Below are 20,346 nucleotides of genomic sequence, written 5' to 3'. Positions count from 1 at the left end.
ACTGTATATTAAATAAGGACAAATGAAAATATTCCATCTTTTCTAATCATTCAATTCATAGGAGAGGATATAAGCCATATGCATTAATCAATAAGAAACCAACAAATGTGAAAGTACTTTGACATTCACAGCACTTGAATTTCATGTTTCAACGAGGATGACCTAATTTTTGAAGAAAACGTGATACATCGGATATATATTAGGTTAATTATGATTCCGTGTTCTGATACGAAATTACAGGCAAACACCAGAAACATCGAAACTCTAATCCGGTGGGACCAACTTATTCCGAGAGGTTTAAGTTCTTGATTGACAACAGGACAGTGTTCGGCTATTACTATTTCTGTGCAAACTGATCCTGTTCCGGAATGATTCATGTTCGTCATATCACATGCATACGTGCCATCCTCGGAGAAATTTTGGTACAATCTCTTAACAAACTATATAGGCATCATAATTCATCGTTGTTATACTTTACTATACATTTCGGCGATACATGAACATAGATTTTGTTTTCCAGCTATGGTGGGACAGATCACTTGCTGCACGGGTTAACGCATTCAAAGTAAATTAATTAACTGAGAAAAGGAGAGAACAAGAATATCACACCCACATGCAAATTATATTGGGATTAACTAACTAATTAACTATTCACTGTCTTGTCGCAACTTTGCATACACTCGCGCAACGATAAATACTTAACTTTATGCTGTGCCAGTTGATTAAGAAATAAAGTCAAAATAATAGCTCTGTTTAATTCTGCATAAAGTCAAAATTTTGAAACTAGCTTTTTGTTATAGCTTTTTTTATATATGTATAATCTCAAATAATTGATTTTACTTCGCTAGTTAAGATGAAAAGAATGAGAGAGAAAATATTTTGACATATATAAATTTTTTATATTCATTTAACATTATTATTATTATTATTTAAAAAATATATAAAAATTCACTCTTTTATAATCATTTTATCTTTATTGTTTAGGTGATATGAATATAAAATTATATCACCCTATATTACTCAGAGAACAATACTCACAAACTAAGTGCTACTTTGAAGCATATAAAATTTTATGGAGTAATATTTGATGATGGCAAATTCTTTAATATGATTTGGAAAATAAATACAATTCTTAATGTGTCAAGTATTAAATTTGTTGATTTTAATAGTGTTGCAATTAAGATAATATCCAACATAGAGATGTTGTGACATCCGGGCACTGACGAGGGCGGGGAGTGACGCCGGTGCAAGAGGCATGGTGCAGGGGCACAGACAAGGAGCGGCTCCTGGCAGCTTCGGGTGGAAGGGGTACATGGACGAATCGAACATACACCGGAATGAGAGGGATCTGGAGACTGTATAGGTATGGGACTATACAGTTGAAGGATAGCTTAAAGGGATTGATTTGGCTACTCATATCACCAAATGCATTTGCTTTTCGGTAGCCTGAAAGCTTCGTGGTGATCTGTGGGGGCAGTAGATGGTCCCTGTGAGTTGCCGGGGACGTTACAGATGTACTGATATCTTGTAAGATGTATGTGTTGTGTGCAGAATGCAAAATAATCAAATAATACTTTTTTTTTTTAATATAACAGTATCACACAACTAAAGTCATGTAACATTTTTATCATTTTAAAACATGCCAAAACAAAATAATGGAGGGGAATGAAAGCTTACACATAGATGTATATTGGATTTTTTGTTTAGAAATACAAAGGTTGGCAGCTGAAATATTTGGAACTGCAAAGTATGGGTTTGGATTAGAAACTAAACCTTTTAAAAATATCATACTTTGATTGGTGTTTCCCAAAACCTGCATTATTAGAAGTATCCAAAAATAAATCTACATTTGTGTATTTGTGTAGATGACTCTCGAGTTCAATAAGTTTTAGGAGTGAGAAAAACCAAAGGAGAAAACGAGTTAGGATATAGAAATGATGAAATTAACACTACAATAATTTCTTAATTATTGACAAAAAATGTATTAATAATTTTTTTTAGTAAAACAATTTTTTTAAGAGAAAAAAAAATTGTTGATAAAATATAATGACAAATTTTATGAAAATAAATATGCCAATATACATCAATAAAATAATATTTAAATTATCAGAAAAATATTGATTTTTTAATATAATCTATATTTACTATAAAAATATATATAAAAAAAACATCTATCCATCCATGGATTTAAAACTAATTTTCTTACAAATGATAAACCTAAATGGAAGGGAGAAAAGGGAAATTTAATAAAATACTAAATAATGTACAAATAGTTGTCCCGAAACATCATTAGTAATCAGCCAATTTTCAAGCAAACCAATTAATTTTACTCCTGTAAAATAAATTGATATTTTAAAATTCGGATTTTTTTAACCATTCTTTTAGTCTTCGTCATCATTTATTAAAGGTAACTTAACACTAAAAAAATCTTGATTCAGGTAAAAGTGAAAACATAATTTAAATTAAAATATTAGATTACATATGTAATTCAATTAAACAATATATTTATTATATAAATAAGAAAATTACATACATAACTTATTAATTTAATTTCAATATTGTATTTCTATTAAAAAAATATAACTAGCTTAAATAATTGTAATTTATTTTCTATCTTTCTAATATTATAATTTTGAATAGTTATGATATAATTTATTTTTAGTTTTTACAGACTTTAATTTTATTTCTAAAGTTAAAAAATGTAAAACGTATTTTTATCTTTACAACTAAATATTATATATATAACAATCACGTATTATATTGAAAATCCCATGAGAAATAAGTCTAATTTATAACATGTTATGAGTGGATTGAGTTAGACTTTTACTTCTTAAAATGTTAGTAATAATTATTTTTAAATATTTTTAAAATATTATGTAATTCAAAACTAACGTAAAATAACTTTTTACATATAAACATTTTTTTATTAATGACATTTAATATATAAAATTAGATACATAGTACATTGCAAAACAAATATTATACAATCAATTCCTTTATATACTATTTGTAATGAAAAATTAATAGTTATTGGGAAATTGTAATTTTTTATTAATAAATAATTTCTCTGTCTAGATGTTATTTTGATTTTTTTAAAGACATGTCAAAGAATTAGGTGCTTAATAAAACTTTTCTAATAAGTCAATTCGACTTTACATGAGTCAAATTGAAGCATTTTTTTAATTCAATTTAATTTTTTAATAAGTAAAGGAATTAAACAGGTTTAATAATATTCAAATTCAAATTAAATTTTTTTTTTACCTTATCTATTATAGGATTTAGGGCTAGCTTAATTTAATTAACTAAAATTCTATAAACTCTTAAAAATGCAATAAACTCTTTTAAATCATCATTTGAGGGTAAAAACATTAAAATGGTGCGAACATTAAAATGGTGCGGTTTAATTGTTTTATTTATCGATATGAGTTAATCTTTTTAAAAAAATTACATGATTTAGAAGCACGTCATTTAACCAATAAGTTATACTTTGTAACACAATTTCGCTTCATTTAGTTTTTATTTATTTATTTACGATGAAATTAAGCTTATAAACATAACTGAAAACACATATATATCTTTACTTTATTTATAATAAAAAAGAAAATATAATTATAAAGTAAATATAAGTGAGGTAATTATTTCAATTTAAAAAATAATTATTTATTAAAGGATAAAATTGAAATATATATATATATATGATTTTCTTTTCATATAATAGTGTAAATAGTATAAATGATTTTAACGCAAATTACACTAAAATCGTATATAATAAATTGATTTTAACATTTTTTTGGAAATGTAATTGAGAACCCACCTTAAGTGATCTTTGTGGTGTTAGTAAAACCTTCTCACATTTAAAAAAAAATTAACACAGATAATAAAAAGTATGCCTTCGTTTCCAAAATATAAATACCTGACATAATTAAAATTTTGAATATAAATAAACTCCAAAACAACATTATAATCTAGAAAATAAAAATATATTTAATCCTTTATTATAAATTATTAATAGTTATGCTAAACAAAACTATAAAAATAATATAAATGTGAAATAACGATTTTGTTTTGATTCAATTTAAATGTTATACTAAATTAAGATCTAACTTAATAAGTGGGTTTAATTTTTATGTTTGGTGAAATAAATTTTAATATAAAATAAACCACCTAATATTTATAATAATATATGAAGAGATCCATTATTTGATGTACATATTTAAAATAAAAAGGATGATTATTTTAATGTTAAAAGTAAGTGTAAATAAAATTCAACAGAACAGAACAAATCTTTTTTATTTTTTTATATCATTAATATTTTCTTTTTATTGAATAAAAAAAAGAGAATTTGAAAAGGTTGTTTTTGGTTTGGGTGGAAGTAAAGTAAATACCATAGAGGGAGGGAGAAGTAAAGCAAATGAAAAGAAGGGTCTAGAAGAAAAATCCCTGCTTAGAAATAAATATTACTGTGGAATCGCACGTCAACGAGCTCACTCCAAATCGAAATGGCGAAAGAACTTGAGAGGAAAGCGAAGGAAGCATTCTTCGATGACGACTTCGCTCTCGCCGTCGATTTCTACTCCGAAGCCATAAAACTAGATCCAAAGGACGCTCATCTCTTCGCTGACAGAGCACAAGCCCATATTAAGCTCAACGCTTTCACTGGTTCATACCTTCACTCTCTCTATTCCCTTCATTAATTTCACTTTCTCGCTCTCTTCCTTACTCAAACGTATGTTTCCACCGCCAGAAGCAATTTCCGATGCCAACAACGCCATCTTATTAAACCCTTCCTTGTCCAAGGCCTATCTTCGTAAAGGGTTTGCTCTTTTTCTCTTTCAGTAATTTAGATACAAATTCAAAAGTTGTCATAATTTTCACATCGAATCAGCGTATCTATGTTTCTACGCTTCTTAGTTGCTGTTGGTATTTGTTTTTACAGGACTGCTTGTATAAAGCTAGAAGAATATCACACTGCCAAGTTGGCACTTCAAAGCGGTGCCGCTTTTGCGCCAGACGATTTAAGATTCTCCAAGTTGATTCAAGAATGTGACCGCTTTATTTCAGGTGACCACACATTACACTTAACCTTTTTTTAGGTTTGAACTGTGTGTGCCGATATACAGTGACTGATTGTTGACATTGGATGAATCAGTTTAACTTTAGTAGTAATTAACCTTTTTATCGTATCCAATGAGTATGATCTTTTTATTAGATTTATAGATAGTAGATAGTGAAGTGCGAAATTCACATTTGTATTGTATTGTATAATGGTATAATGAGTGAGGGGTACTAATATAACATTTTTTTGTGATTGAGAAATTGTGCTTCTCTTCATTTGATGTATTATATCTCTTCATTTATCAGAGGAACCAAATGATTTTGTTAGCACCATATCGTCAAATGGTTTCCACTTGAACAATACAAATGACGGGGTGACTAAAGAAGCTGAGGAAGACAGTTTGGTATCCCAAATCAAGGAAATCACAATAAACAGGCCAAAATACAGGTTCTCGCCGTTTTATTTTTCTTTCCTCCATGCTGTTATTTTTTACATTATTAAGTTCTGTACAAAAACTATAACCACCATCATGAGTCACTACTCCCATGAAATCCGTTATTAATTCTACCAGATATAAGAATCAAGAACATTTTATATGGTATTTTATGGTTTTTAAATCTTATTATTACTAGGTTCATTTAAGCTTATTATGTATATCATAAAAAATATTTAATCAAAAGCCTCCTGGGATGATGTTTCTTTAATGATTATTTCGTCTAAAAAAGTGCTTATCAAGCGTGCACTAGGGTCTAGGAGTATGGGGAGTGTTAATACGTCATGCTACAATTCTATAAACTTCCAATAATTTGTTTTTTTGGCATTGTGTCTCTCGTGTTGTATCTATGGATATTTCATTTTATGCTGAAATTTGTTTCTCAATGGATATTTCATTTTATGCTGAAATTTGTTTCTCAACTTACGGATAACATGTTGATTATGCTTAACCAGACATGAATACTACCAAAAGCCAGAAGAAGTGGTTGTGACAATATTTGCAAAAGGAATATCAGCAAAAGATTTGGTTGCTGACTTCGGTGAACAGATTGTAGGTTTATATAATGGGTGCTTAGTATTTCCCCTGTACCGCTGTTTTATTTCTTCATGTGTTTCATATATAACTCTTCAGATAACTTGAAGTACTTGAACATTACAGCTTAGTGTAACTATTGATGTTCCTGGCCAAGATGTCTATCGTTTCCAACCTCGATTGTTTGGGAAGGTAACTGATTTATATTAATAGTTTACTTGTCTATACTTGATGATTTTCTATCTTTTTGGATACCACATAAAATAGATACAATTTTCTGACAGTGCCATAACAAAAAGATCCTGCTTTATCTACCTTGTGATTTTGTTCTAATTTCACCATTAAATAGACTCAGGATGACTATTTATTTTTTGTTTGGTGGGATCTGAGGGGTCTCTGATAATATTCCTCTTGTTTTTTTCTAGATTTGTTTTGGAATACTTCAATTATAGAATTTAAATGGATTCATTTGGAATGAATTGGTGTAGAAGTCCTTAACCTTTTTAAAATTAATTAATCTCTTAAATTAATATTATTCTAAATAAACTTGGTACATTAATGTATTTACTGATGAAATTATGATTTTTTTTTTTTTTATTTTGAACTATGGCTAAATAATCATTATAGCAGTCACCATACAGCTATAATGTGGCTTCTTTGACCCCATGGGCTTCCACCATAGGCAATTTATGTACAGTGGCCCGATTTGGTGGTACCGTGTGCCACAATGACATGTTTATTTGGTTGAATTTTGGCCATCTGCCATTTATAGTGTTGCAAATACTCAATTATGTAACTTGGTTCAATAATGATTTTATTCCTTATATTTATCTGTTTTTTAATAGCAAGGCATTCTATTTCTTTCTTTTGTTGAATTATTTTATGTATATTTGAATATTACTTTATAATTCAGGATGAAAGTCTTGGGGATGTGGGCTGGTGCTAGTTTAATATCTGTGTTTGTTTATCAGGGGACAGCTACTTGATTTTATTTTTCTAATTTTAAAATAAGCCATGTATTGCTTGGGCAAATAATAGCAAATAAATATTCAAGTTCACTATTCATTCCGTACCTTTTCCTTTTGCTTGAGCAAATCAGATAATACCCAACAACTGCAAAGTTGTGGTATTGTCAACCAAAATTGAAATTCGTCTTGCAAAAGCTGAAGCTATTAATTGGACATCTCTGGAATATAGCAAGGATACACTACCCACTAAAATAAGCATGCCTATAGGTGAGATGACTATTTATTTATTTTATCCTTTTGTGATACCTTTGTGTCCTTCTAATTGTTAATTGAATAATTGAGAATGTAACTTGAGGCAACTACTTTCCTGATTGTGAGCTTACTCCCACTGTTAATGCATGCAGTTCAATCTCAAAGGCCTTCATATCCATCATCAAAAGCAAAGACAAAAGATTGGGATAAGTTGGAAGCTCTAGTGAAAAAAGAGGTTTGGAAGCTATCCCTTTCTCCCTTCGGGATAATTTAGGCTTAATTTTTAGCGGCTCCATATAATTTCAATTTCAATTTTTACTAGTTGCCCATGACTTAGGATAAGCAATTAGCTTTCTTTGTGTGATTGTTTGGCAGTACATCGACAAAATATAGTTTTATGTTTGACAGAATGACTAATTGTGGCACCATCTTAGTTGATTTGATGATATTTTTACTGATGTGGATTACCTTGAAGACATTGGAATCGTGTGTTTCAATTCCTTACCAGCAATGAGAATCCAAATCATTGACATGCTGATGGATGAGTGTAGAGTTTAATGTGAAAACTTCAGATTTTAAATTGTAGATGACCAAATTCAGATTTTTTGTTTAGCTGGAAGACCTGAATTAAACCTACTCCGTATTCGAATAATAAAAAATTAGAAGGTTGCAAATCTAGATCAAACAGAATCTGTACCTCATCTTGTAAGATACGAGACTGTTGCAACGATATTGACAAAATTGTGGCCTGCCTTTCAGGAGAAAGAAGAAAAGCTTGATGGTGATGCTGGTTTGAATAAATTGTTCCGTGATATTTACCAAAATGCAGATGAGGACATGAGGAGAGCAATGAGCAAGTCTTTCGTAAGATATCCATTCTGTGCATGCTTTGATATTGACGTGTTTTATTTCCCCCGATTGCGGCTAGTTTTATCTTAAATCATTAACATTTACTCCCTTTTTTTGAACTGCTTTCTTTTTGTAGGTGGAGTCAAATGGAACAGTGCTATCAACTGATTGGAAAGAAGTGGGATCAAAGAAGGTGGAAGGCAGTCCTCCAGATGGCTTGGAGCTGAAAAAATGGGAGTATTAATCGGGTACTAAAATATCCATATTTGAAGCTGATGCTTGTGGGAATGTAATCATTGTTAATGCTGTTTTATTTGTGTAAGGGACGTTATTTTTCTGTGTGAACAACTTAATTTGCTTTTTGCTGTAGGAGTGGATTTAATTTTCTTGGTATGTGTTCATATAATGTCGGATTCCAAGTTTTTATTTTCTTATGAATTAAATATTGGAAATTAAGTTTGACTGTGGAGATGATTATGAGCAGTAATCTTGTCCGAGCTTCGTCATAAGATAAAAGTCATCATCCTTGGTTCAGAGAAGTAGGAGGCAAAACGTAGTCTTTAGCTTTTGTATATAACCTGTGCCATGTGGGAACTGAGTCTCCTCAGTTTTCCTTACCTATCAATAACACCATCATAAACATAAAGGTAAGTTTTTTGCTAGTCAAATCTGTAAAAATGGAAGATTGCATTAGGTTCCCTCAAATGATTCAAACTGAACATCGAATCAAAATAATCGTATATGAATGCAACACAACATTAGAATTTGGGCAGTTATTGAATCTCATAAACCGGAAAAAAGGTGATAATGTACTGCATGAGTTGGATAGATCAAGAAACTACCTGTTTGAGGATGCCTTTTTATTTTATAAATATAACTTAATACAGAGTACAAAAGTCATAAATGTGTTGGAACGAGAAAAAAGTTAGCTATAAAGAAAAATAATTAATTATATTTGGTTCTCCCTTTCAAGTGATTCAGTCAATGTACTAGTAGTTATTATTTATAAATTTCTCGAAATTTAGTCAATTTGAAACTATTTTAGATATGAATTGTATTGTATTTTTTTTATCAATATTAGAGAAAACGGATACTCTTCTTGACATCATAATTTATAAAAATTAATATAAATAATTTTTATAATTTTATCTATTTTACAAATAATTTTATTATTTAATTTTAAAATGATTAAATTTAAAAAGAAACGGTTAAATTTAAAAACACTTGAAAGATAAAATTAAAAAAAAAATGTTGACACCACGAAGACGAATCCTTTTTTATATAATAGTGTAGATTATACAATAGTGTAGATTCAGGAAGGAATAATCCATCCAATATATGAATCATTCTCAAATTTTACGTGCATCTTAATTCTTTTCTTCAGTGGCATGATATAATTTTTTTGTAGGCGAGCTCCCTTCTTTTGTGACCGATTTCAAGAAATACAATTAAGTATCACCAGTTTGCCTAAACCCAATTGGGTAGACGATGATCTCCACTTTTTTTTTTCTTGAATCATAACACTTAAGAAACAGTATTCTTAAATAAAAACAAAACATATTGAATTAAAAATCTCTTACGCATATATTTAGTAATTTTACAACAGTTTTAACATTTACTGAATAAACATCAATCAATCCCCACTTTCGATGGGTATGAGAATAAGTTGTGAGAAAATATTCTATATAACAAAATAAAACCTTGAACATGGATGTCTGAGAATAAGTTGTGAATGTAATTCTCTGTATCTGTTATACTAGATAAGTCTATATACAGACAGACAGTGCTGTGATGAAGGCTATGAGAAAGTGGAGAGTTGCACAAGTGTCATCAAGTGGAAGGACGATTGTGAGCATTTGCATTTCTATTGTTAGCAATAAGCACATCCTGTTGGGTCGACCCAGTGGCTCGTCGGAGAGGTTGTGGAGGTGGTGGTCTTGAACCTTGGGTTTGTGTTGGAGTAATTATTCGCTGCGCAATAGATTCGTCGTAAGGCTGACTTAAATCTAGACTTCCACGCATTCGTCCAGTGGGAGCCCAATTCTGTTCTGGTTGCGTACTGAATAATTCATCAGGCCTAGAGACTGAATGTGCTGTGTTTCCTCTTCCCTGGAAACTGTCAGTTACAAAAGGTGTGCCTGCAGCACCGCTTTGATTTTGGACCGGAACTAGTGGTGTCCATCTAGGAGGCTGATTAGCGGCCAAACCCCTAGATTGTTGGCTATGAGCAGTGGTAGCAGCTGGCGAAACATTCCTAGCATTGGAAATACCTTGTCTGGCAGCCGGTGGAGCAGCCATGCCTGCAGCCTGTAAATTCCCAGATTGTGGAACACTTTGCTGGATGTGAGACCATGGGGTAGTAGATGGTCGGAAATTTGAATGCTGTCGAGATGGCCGAATATTCAGAGATTGCTGCAGGTGTGAATTTCTAAAATCAGATAACGAACCAGGTCTGTATGGGTTCTGCGATTGAGTTGATGTTGGCGGGTTCTGTAATGGTACCCGACTCTGATTAATGAGAAGTTAAAGATAAGTACAAGAGCCATGGACTCCAAGTAACTCAAAATTAAGCTTCTTCTAATGAATGAATTTCAACTTCATGGTTAAAGAAACTAAATTCAGGCATCAATGATTTTTACTGTACGAGAAATGAAGAGTAACAACTCAATATGAAGTATAATAGGACATTAACATATCCTAAGGCTGCCCTGACGGCTGTATAATTTCTTTAAGAAGATAAATAAATATCATTCTTTCCTGAACCAATTTTCTTATTTCCCACTGATATTTTTCTTGGATAAGAAATTTAACAGGCTATTCCTGAGGTTTGTTTATGTATGTACACTTATTTAAAGGTTTGTTTAGAAAAGTTTCTCTACAAACATTTCTGAGGAAAATAAAAATGAAAAAAAAAATGAAACACTAAAATTAGTTTAAGTAAAAATTAAAAATTAAAAACTATACAAAAGAACATCTACAAATTAGCTCGTCATAAGTTCATTTTAATTCTAACTTATGAAAATTCATTTCTTTTTTATTTTCTCGTTCCTAAAAGTACTACAAACTTGTCCAACACAGGCCCTAAGATGGAGAAGAGCTTCTAGTAACTTGTAAGAATAGAATCTCGTCACAAATTGATTTTCCTTGTAGTTGGTACAGGGGAGTCTTATTACTTAACTTAGAGTTAACAAGCACGCTAATATGGATATGTAATCTCAAAAACTGATCCAATATGGAACAATTATATATGAGGAAATATTGGTTTGACACCTATCATGGAAAAAGAAGACAGAAAAATGATTAAGGTGGTTTGAATTGAATGTTACTAGAAGGCACTGATGATCGAATGATTTTTAACCCTGTGACCCATGTTCTTGACCTTACCTATCCGGAATTGACTACCATACCCAAAAAAATTACAATTTAAGATCAGCACATTGTTATTATGACCTAGTGTTTCAGTTGTCAAGTTTTCCTCAAAAGCAGCCCCTAAAAACGTGTAATAATTTAGTACAAAATAGTAAACATGCAGTCAACAAACCAACCTGTGTTGCATTGTGATGCCGAAATGCAGGTGAATTCACACCTGAGACCTGAGGCAGATTCATTGGGGATCGAGAAAAACGTTGCTGTCTTTCAGTATCACTAAGTATGGCTTTCAAAGTATCTCCCGATGCCTGAGATTGGACTGGGAGGGCCTGAACAGCTACTGGAGTTCTATTAATATGTCTTGGCACCGAGGACGACCTACCATACTCGTTAACTGAATTCATATGATTCATCTGCATCGGTAAATTGTTTGGTCCTGAAATTTGATTACGCATGCCAGAGTTAACTGCAGGGTTATTGTCACGACCTGCAGATTCCTGATTAAATGCTGGAGAAATAGTGTCGGGCAGAATAGGTAGCTCCAAGGTACCAACCATTGGGGTATCAGACCTACTACAGGCAATATAAACCCCAGACAAAAAGTCATCCATTTGACCAGCAACATTTCGATTAATACCAGGAGTGTTCATACCCAAGGAAGTTGAATTTGGAGCGACAAAGTGACTTTGAATAGATGCCAGGAGAGGTTTTCTATCTACAATTTCAGAAGAGTCCATTGCCTCCACATGATCATCATCTTCGGTGAGGTCAACAGTTGCAGGAGAGCAAGTATATTCTTGTGGTTCAGTTTGTTCCTTTTCATGGTTGGGAGCCTTCTTTTGCATCTTATCCACATCATGATCTTTTTCCGAGACTGCCTTCCAAGATCCATCAGCAAGGACAATCACTTCCGTAATGCTCTCACCAACATTTTTCAGGATCTTTGGTTAAAAAGAAAAAAAAAATAGAGGTTTATTTTTCAAATCTTTACAACCTTCAATTAATCCTAGGGTCAATTTGGTGTACCCTTAAAATTTGAAAGTGTGCGGTGGAGGTTGCAGATTAAAAACAAAACTAAAATTTCCACTCCCAATTTTAAGGTGCGCCAATAAACAATAGATAACTAAATTGATGGATTGGAGTAAATCAACTAACCTCAACCATGTTTCGGTCAAGTCGAATATCAGCATAACAGACATACTGATTGCAATGAGGGCAGCGCCAGGATGGCCTTTTAGAATTGATACTAATGAAGTTGTTAAAGTCAAAACACTACAGTAACAAAAGAACAAAAACATGTTAGGAAGAAGGGAAGACACAAAGGGGAATAAATAAATACATACATAAACCGCAGTACACAAAAAGACTTGTAACAATTAACCACATCATAAATTTTTCATTTTAGAGGAATGTCGGATACACTCACTCTATAATTTATTGAAATTTATTTGAAATCACTAATTTTAGTAGGCTTCACTTTCAAATCGAAACAGTCACTAAATTAGAAATGGGATCCACCATATCGGCTATTTTCAATAAATTTTAGTCAGAGGTACACTCGTAGTGTGTTAAAAAAAAAGTGTTGTTAGCACTCCTCTTCTAACTTATCATGACAAGTTATTATTCTACATAGATTTAAGCAAATTTTAGTACTAGTATACGGATCAGATAATAGAGAGGAAAGTATTGTTAAGCCTTAAAACAGTTCTTTAATATTTTGTTGTAAAGATTTTATAAATACAAAATGCATCAGCTGAGAAGCTCAGTGATTTTTGGTCATCCTCTAAATTCAAGCAGTGACAATTAGCTTTATCGTGTGATAGTACACTTCTAAAGCCAGTTTTAATATTTGTCGTAAGAAACACATTAGGACCCACCCTAAGTTTTTTCCACATTAAGTGATGCTAGTACAGGAAGACTCACCTGGAAATGTTTGCATGATCGCCCTTTGACAGGAGTCTTAATACGTGTAAAGCTGTTTGTACACATTGAAACACAACACATCAACTTCTATAAAAAAAAATTACCATGAAAAGAGAAGGATTACCATAAAAATAGTGAAAAACCCAATGTACTTCAAATATAATAGAGCAAATAATCATAAGCAAAATTTCTGACCGGAAAAGCATTCTAGTAAAAGGCATTGAGCCTAAGAATAAATATAACAGAAGAGTGATAGAGAAACCATTGCAAATAGAAAACTTCAAAAAATTATAGCTAATGACAACACCAAGAAACAATGTTAAATCATGATAACTTTGTTAAACAGTAGTGAACAAAACTTATTTCCAATTATCCAGCATTCAATAATATTGTAGTGTACTAGTTACAAAAGAACAATATCAGAATTAGAAAGTGATACAATAAGGTTTTGGAACAAGAAACAGACTGCTGGGTTCTGGTTGAATAAATAGAAATATAAAACTCATTATGATGATTATTTAATAGAAAACATCATTACAAAAATTGAAATCAAGATAAAAAGATAATTTTCACACAAAAATATTTTTAATAATTTACATTTATTAATGTTGTAGATGTTCAATTAAGTGCTTTGGGACATCCACATAATCAGTGTTCATTCATATCTAACTGCAGCTCAACAGAAAAAGGAAGAAAAAAAGGGGAAAATCCACCAAAGGTGAAAACAGGGCATGAGTTCCACTAAAGTGAAATTGCAAAAATAGCACTGACGGAATAAACAATACAAATAATAATTTAATAGTGGAAAACCTCAATTAAAGAGGACTTGTTACCTCTGACTTTCCACATTCAATTCATAAAATAGTTTTGACTAAAATTCAAACGCAAAATATAGCAAATGAAAACCAGATTTAATGAAAACAGTATTGGACCATCAACATATTAATTCTGAACACACAATAGATAAGACCACAAATAACTAACTCCATAATTCTTCAAATTCAAGGTCTGTAAAGGGCCATATTTCTAATGCACTAAATCAATAGACAGTGAGAGATTAAAATGGATCTCCAATAAAAAATGCCATCAATTATACTATATTAAAGATGGGAAATCTAGCAACGGACAAAGCAGAGGAATAAAAAGTTATCACTGATCAGTAGCTTGAACACATACCTTATTGGACAATTTAGCGAAATCTGTGAAGCCCCCTCAACAATATCTGAATCTTGTTACACGTAAAAGAATAACAATGAATTGTCAAAGGTGGATTAATACAAATAAGAATAAGATTTAGGGTTTTATCTTGGAGTGCAGTCATTATAAATATCCAAATCATACCAAAATCAATAGAGGTAACAGCAGGCTGGAGATAATCTTGAAGAACTGGATCTTCATGCAAGGGTGTAAAACTCATATAGGCAACGAGTACAATGTAACGACCTTGACAATGATAATGCTTACATTTCAGAAAGATGCCGATATTGAAAACTACAAGGATGACAGGGAAGAATAGAAGTTTTAAACGATTACCATTGAACTGGCCCACAGCTTGAAGAAGATTTGTCCCAAATTTAAGCATAGCAGTCACATCAGTTGGCATTTGTGGTCCAGGATCCTGATCAACAAAATGACAGATAAAAGTTTATGCCAAACTGTACAAAAAAGTCTTTAATAAATTTTAAAAATGTGAGCTAATATGCAACAGACCATTTCAACATAGGTCCTATTGGCTATTCCTTTTCCATTGAGGAGAAAACTACACAACATGCAATAAAAAGGTCAGTCAGCATCAGCGTAGAATTCATCCACACGTTTAATATGTTTAAAAGCAACCATACTTCGCTTGCGGAGGACTTATGAGGCATGCTGATATCTCAATGTTATCTATCTGTGCCACCAATAAAAACTGCAAGTTGAAATGAGTAATATAACTTAGAACATAAACCAAAAAACAATAATAATATTGGGTGCATTCAAATTACAAATAAAAAACAACAATGATATCTATTATTGTTACTGAAAGGAAAATAGACAGTGATTGAAGATACAAAAGAATCTAAAATATGTTAAACATTACACAAAAAATGAAGCAAGCAACATCTTCGATATGAGGAGAGGGAAAGAAATTTTCATATTACTTTATGACTCCCAAAATCCTAATGTGAATGAATAGGTTAATTCTGATAACTAAAAATTAGAAAATATAGACAATGCGCAATGCACTATGATAATATATAATACTATATAGCCCATGTTTAACAAGACAAGTCAACTCGAGCAATTCTTACAAGTTTCTCTTTAACAAATTCACTCTTGGTAATATGAAAACCAACCAGAGAAGCTCCATATCCAGGCTGCGTTGCAGATAAAACAATATTAAATATGTTCTCAATACAAAATAAGAACTGAATTGACAACTCCCGAGGAAGAACCTGGATCTCAATTGATGCAAGTATTGAACCCAATTTAACATGGGGATAGAACCTGCTTGGAAATCCACATAACCAAAAATATTACTATTTCACATCAAATAAAGTGATAAAATCAGATGCATTATTTCTTATAGGTCCTTTCATTTTTTCCTGGCTAACATTCTTGTCTACGGTGATAACTGTAACTTGTTAGATACAAAAAATACACAAAAGTAAAATATTCTTGTCTATTTGAAAAATAAAAGAAAGGGTGTCAGTGAAGATACGTAGAAATAGCTCATAGGACCTTACTTCTCCATTATAGTTGATATTTCAGAACTGCATTGTCTAGATGTGGCATTTATACTCCCCATACTGCTGTAGACTTTTCCGATCTATACTACAAAAAGATGATGATAAAAAACATGAAAATTAGAATCCACCAGATAGCAAAAGACGAAAACAAAACATATAAGCAAACCTCATCCAAAATAGTAAGAAGTTCTTGTGATTCTTTCGTTTGGAACCATCCAATTTCACAGGCACCCTACAATGGTGGAAAGTGTCAGTAGGAAATACAAAACTACATAAATGTCATGGTGCATAACTTCAGGATGCTTTTGAGAAACATACTATAGGTAAGCACAGAAATAACTGGTATAAATACAATGTCCCATTTTCATGCAGATTTTTCAACTTGCGATACAAAACTTCCAAAATTCTTCAAGAACTAGAAAACCATTCAGACTCAGACATCAGTATAAACTTCCTGATTTAATAGTTTCAACACAATTATTGTGTCAAAATGCAAGAACATCATGTAGTTGGCAACAATTCCTGAAAACGTTCACTTAGTTATCATGTAGTCGACACCAATTATGCACCTCAAGATCCATTAATTGGTCTTCTTCTCTATTATCCAAACCAAGGTTTTCATTGGTCATACAAAATGCAAATTCAACAAGTTATTGATGGCAATGAGCAACAACATGGAAAAATGAACTTACCTTTACAGATATCATCAACACCATCATAGCAGCTTGCGAAAGTTCATCATTCTTTAGTTGACAAATCTACATGGAAAGGGAAAAAGTAAAAGCTTCCAACATACATGCACACCATAATTAAAAATACTAATGAAACTTTTTCCTGGTTCGATCATTGGAAAAAAAAGGTTCACAAGAGACACCCACACAATGTCATGAAAATCACCTGCTTCACCAGCAAAGGCAGCTCGTGAGCATTGCTTGGAATTTCCCCATTGGCCAGTGCATAATCAATGCCTCTGTAAAATGTAAAAAATAAACCAAGTAAAAAGCCAGCGCATTTAAAACAATAAGTTAACACGACATGGTCATTCCATGCAAACGCAACATTTTTTTCAGCTGTTTATTTATTTAGTCATTCAGATAATAAATATCCATTGTCTCCTTGAGGCTAAAAGCTAAATCTCCAAATTCAAAGGTGATGGCTAAGAAGCTAAGGATAACGAAATTCATTGCTGCCCATAACAACAACGTGCACCACAAGAACACTAATGATTTCCAGTGTAAATTTTCACTACCCACTCGTAAAACGCAATATTTCGAAAAATACAGTTTAAGACCTATCACTACCAGAATTTGATCCAACTAAGGTGCTTCAACTAAAACGCAAGCAAATACATTTAGAATCTGTCACTAGAAGTAAGCTGAAACATTTCCGACGAAGGGAAAAATAAATAATTAGAAGGTAGAAGGAGATAGAACCGAGAGAGGGAGAGGCAGTGGTTATAAAATTCTTTAGGATCGCCTCGGTTGCCAGGTTGAGCAAGCCAAGCCAAGCGCTCCGTGACCTTTTGTATTCTGTACATGTTGATCACTGATGGCGACGAATTTGCCGGCAATGGCAACCCCACCGCCCCGTTCATTTACGCCTTGGAGTTTTTGGAGCTGCCAATGACCACGGAATCTGCTCTGGCGTAGTTTCCTTCAACCGAGCAGAGGGTTTCAATTTTGCCTCCCAAAAAAATGGGTTGTAAAGCTTAACACGTATGAGGTCCGACTCAGCTCGGCTGAACAATTCGGGTCGGGTTGATTTTACCCAAACCAACCAAACTTGATTAACAAGGTGTGGTACGTGCCTTAGCTGTAACTGGATTTTCATTTCGGGCTTGTCAGGATAAAATATTAATTAAAATGTGACTTTTATAGATAATATCATAACATTACAGATTTTAAGAAAATTAAAACTTAATATAATAACTTTTTCTAAGAGAATAATGTAAGTAGTCTCTTTACCTCCTGGTTGTTTCGTTACAAACAAAGTCTCCATTGTTAAGAAATCTTTTGAAGTGGTACTAAAAAAAATCCGTGAGGGTTTGGTCCAAAATATATAATATTTTTTAAAAAAATCTTAAATCCTAAATCCTATCATTCACTGTCACGTATTTATTTATCATTCATGATTGCTGTCACATGTATGAGTAGTTATTAGTTTTTTTTTTAAATAAAAAAATGAAAGGGAAATTATTAAGACATGGATTGTAAATAACAAACTTTTATTTTTTTTATTTTAAATTAAATATTAAAATTATTAAAATACTCTTGGGTTTAAAATATGTTTGGAGATTTTTTTTTGTCCATTAAAATTTGGTACACTCTTCTAAAATGTAGAAACTAAAAAAAAGCTTACGTAAATTAGCAAACTCTTTATATAAAGATAAAAGGATTGTTTAGTTGTAAAAAGATAAAATAGTTTGTTAGTTATATAATTTAAAAATAACTATTTTATTTTAAAAGATTATGAGAAAAGATAAAATGTTAAAATTAGTTATTTAATTTATGAAATTTAATTTAGTTAAAAAAATTATGATAAGAGATAAAATGATTTATCTAACATGTTTTAAAAAAGTTAAATTTTGTGAACATTATTTCAATTAATAAGATATTATATAGATTTTGTATGAAATAAAATAGTTATAACATATGTACAAATTGAATTGGATTCCATAAATATAGAATAATATCTAAATTGAGTTTTTAATTAATATTTTTTTAGAATGTAATTTAACTTTTGAACTGAGAATTTCAAAGTAAATAAGTGAGTTGGATAAGACTATCAAATACAAAAGTCTTTCCATAGATGAAAGAGTGGAAAGAAAAAAGTTAATAATTTTGAAACGATTTTTAAGAAAAGTGTTGCAAAAGAGGTTGAATTCAAAATGGAGGCTGAAATATTTTATTTTAAACCTTTGAAAATAACTAAAGGGAAACTAACTTGTCTTTGTCATTTGTTTGGTCGTGATTTAAATTTATGTTGTTTTGAAGATATGAAATGTGTTTGTTGTTAAGTTTGAGAGAAGTGAAGTAAATTATGATTTCTTTTGAGTAATGATATATTTTTGTTATTTGATGATAAAAAAAAATGGTGTTTTGAGTGGTGTAGATATTGAAAGTTTAAATTTTTAAATTATTATTCTAAAGTTGTAACTTTCAAAAATGTGTTTATATGATGTTGCATTTACTTTGTTTTAGTGTTTATATGATGTTGAAAATGTGTTTTTTATTTGTTTTTATCGGATTTTAAAGGTGAAGTATGAAGCTTTAAAAAATGAAGCTATTACTTATTGGTGAGAAACCTTCGAGTTTTGAGAATAAACATAGAAAAATCAATCAAAGTGCAAATGACTCTTCTTATGATAGGATACTATATTTAAAAGATTCCTAAATCATAAATAAACATTAAACAAATTCAGTTATTTAAATGTAAATAAGTATTGTAGAGTATAAATATTAAATAATAAATGCTTATAACAACTTATTATCATAATTTGTTATATTTTTAATATATTATTTCTAAAATATTGTGAAATATTTTAAAGATATATACTGTTAATATCATATAATATAATAATTTATTATCATATTCTATCATATATTCAAATAGTTAATATCTAACATAATATAATTTCAAAAAGTAACATGTTCTTTTTTCATAAAAAGCACAAATATAAGTTTAAAATGTATTGGATGACTAAATTGAGCAATGTGATACATCATAAAAAATCATCAATCCAAAATTCATAATTACAACATAATTTCACATCAATTTAACCAACACCACATTCATGCACGTTAACATTCCAATTTTAACTAAACATAGTACAATTTATCAAAAAATCCCTATAGACATCAATCAAAGCATAAATAAGTAAAAAAAATATAACAGTAGAGTTGGAGTAAAAATCATTGATTTAAAGGTTGTTCCTAAAGTTATGATTTTTACATAATGTTCTAACTACATAAAAAAACAGTATTGTAAAATATCATAATAGATCTTCGATGTCACAAACAAACAAAGATTGAGCTATTTTAAGTTAGATACATAATAGACTAAAGAGACACGTGCAACTCAAAACAATATTTTTAACTAAAAAAGGAGAAAAAAAAAAGTAAACATACTGTGTTTTAAATTATGGATAATTGAATGTATAGAATTTTCTTTTAG

At 30.9% G+C, this 20,346-nt stretch overlaps 2 protein-coding genes across 6 annotated transcripts; one reads left to right on the top strand and one right to left on the bottom strand.

Moving 5' to 3' along the window:
* Positions 1 to 4,414: 4,414 nt before the first annotated feature.
* LOC108320375 (protein SGT1 homolog A) lies at positions 4,415 to 8,621 on the top strand. The gene is made up of 10 exons (XM_017551781.2): positions 4,415 to 4,659; positions 4,745 to 4,814; positions 4,937 to 5,061; positions 5,362 to 5,503; positions 6,005 to 6,101; positions 6,210 to 6,275; positions 7,183 to 7,318; positions 7,456 to 7,538; positions 8,063 to 8,167; positions 8,289 to 8,621. Exons 1-10 carry the CDS (start codon positions 4,500 to 4,502, stop codon positions 8,394 to 8,396), a joined length of 1,092 nt encoding a protein of 363 aa, XP_017407270.1. The 5' UTR covers positions 4,415 to 4,499; the 3' UTR covers positions 8,397 to 8,621.
* Positions 8,622 to 9,878: 1,257 nt separating this feature from the next.
* Positions 9,879 to 17,873, bottom strand: LOC108320367 (E4 SUMO-protein ligase PIAL2). 5 transcript variants are annotated; one of them, XM_017551762.2, is made up of 16 exons: positions 17,607 to 17,873; positions 17,071 to 17,143; positions 16,866 to 16,931; positions 16,340 to 16,405; positions 16,171 to 16,253; positions 15,880 to 15,931; positions 15,736 to 15,801; positions 15,286 to 15,353; positions 15,155 to 15,203; positions 14,978 to 15,062; positions 14,786 to 14,887; positions 14,621 to 14,672; positions 13,445 to 13,496; positions 12,677 to 12,793; positions 11,698 to 12,462; positions 9,879 to 10,660 (listed from the first exon to the last, which is right to left on the bottom strand). In XM_017551762.2, exons 1-16 carry the CDS (start codon positions 17,765 to 17,767, stop codon positions 9,983 to 9,985), a joined length of 2,535 nt encoding a protein of 844 aa, XP_017407251.1. In that variant the 5' UTR covers positions 17,768 to 17,873; the 3' UTR covers positions 9,879 to 9,982. The 5 variants fall into 5 exon arrangements, with proteins under 5 accessions (XP_017407251.1, XP_017407253.1, XP_017407254.1 ...); XM_017551764.2 differs by having other exon boundaries at positions 9,879 to 10,642; XM_017551765.2 differs by having other exon boundaries at positions 9,879 to 10,564.
* Between the last annotated feature and the right edge of the window lie 2,473 nt (positions 17,874 to 20,346).

Source organism: Vigna angularis, chromosome 10 (genome assembly GCF_016808095.1).
Source record: "Vigna angularis cultivar LongXiaoDou No.4 chromosome 10, ASM1680809v1, whole genome shotgun sequence".
In the NCBI taxonomy this organism is placed as follows: Eukaryota; Viridiplantae; Streptophyta; class Magnoliopsida; order Fabales; family Fabaceae; genus Vigna; species Vigna angularis.
This window is presented reverse-complemented; position numbering and strand designations above follow the sequence as displayed.

Coding starts and splice junctions, on each gene's coding strand:
- LOC108320375 (XM_017551781.2), top strand. CDS start 4,500: ATGGCGAAAGAACTTGAGAGGAAAGCGAAGGAAGCATTCTTCGATGAC. Junction 5,504..6,004: donor ATAAACAGGCCAAAATACAG/GTTCTCGCCGTT, acceptor ATGCTTAACCAG/ACATGAATACTACCAAAAGC. Junction 6,102..6,209: donor CTGACTTCGGTGAACAGATT/GTAGGTTTATAT, acceptor TGAACATTACAG/CTTAGTGTAACTATTGATGT.
- LOC108320367 (XM_017551762.2), bottom strand. CDS start 17,767: ATGAACGGGGCGGTGGGGTTGCCATTGCCGGCAAATTCGTCGCCATCA. Junction 15,932..16,170: donor ATATCAACTATAATGGAGAA/GTAAGGTCCTAT, acceptor ATTTCCAAGCAG/GTTCTATCCCCATGTTAAAT. Junction 15,802..15,879: donor TTGCATCAATTGAGATCCAG/GTTCTTCCTCGG, acceptor TCTGCAACGCAG/CCTGGATATGGAGCTTCTCT.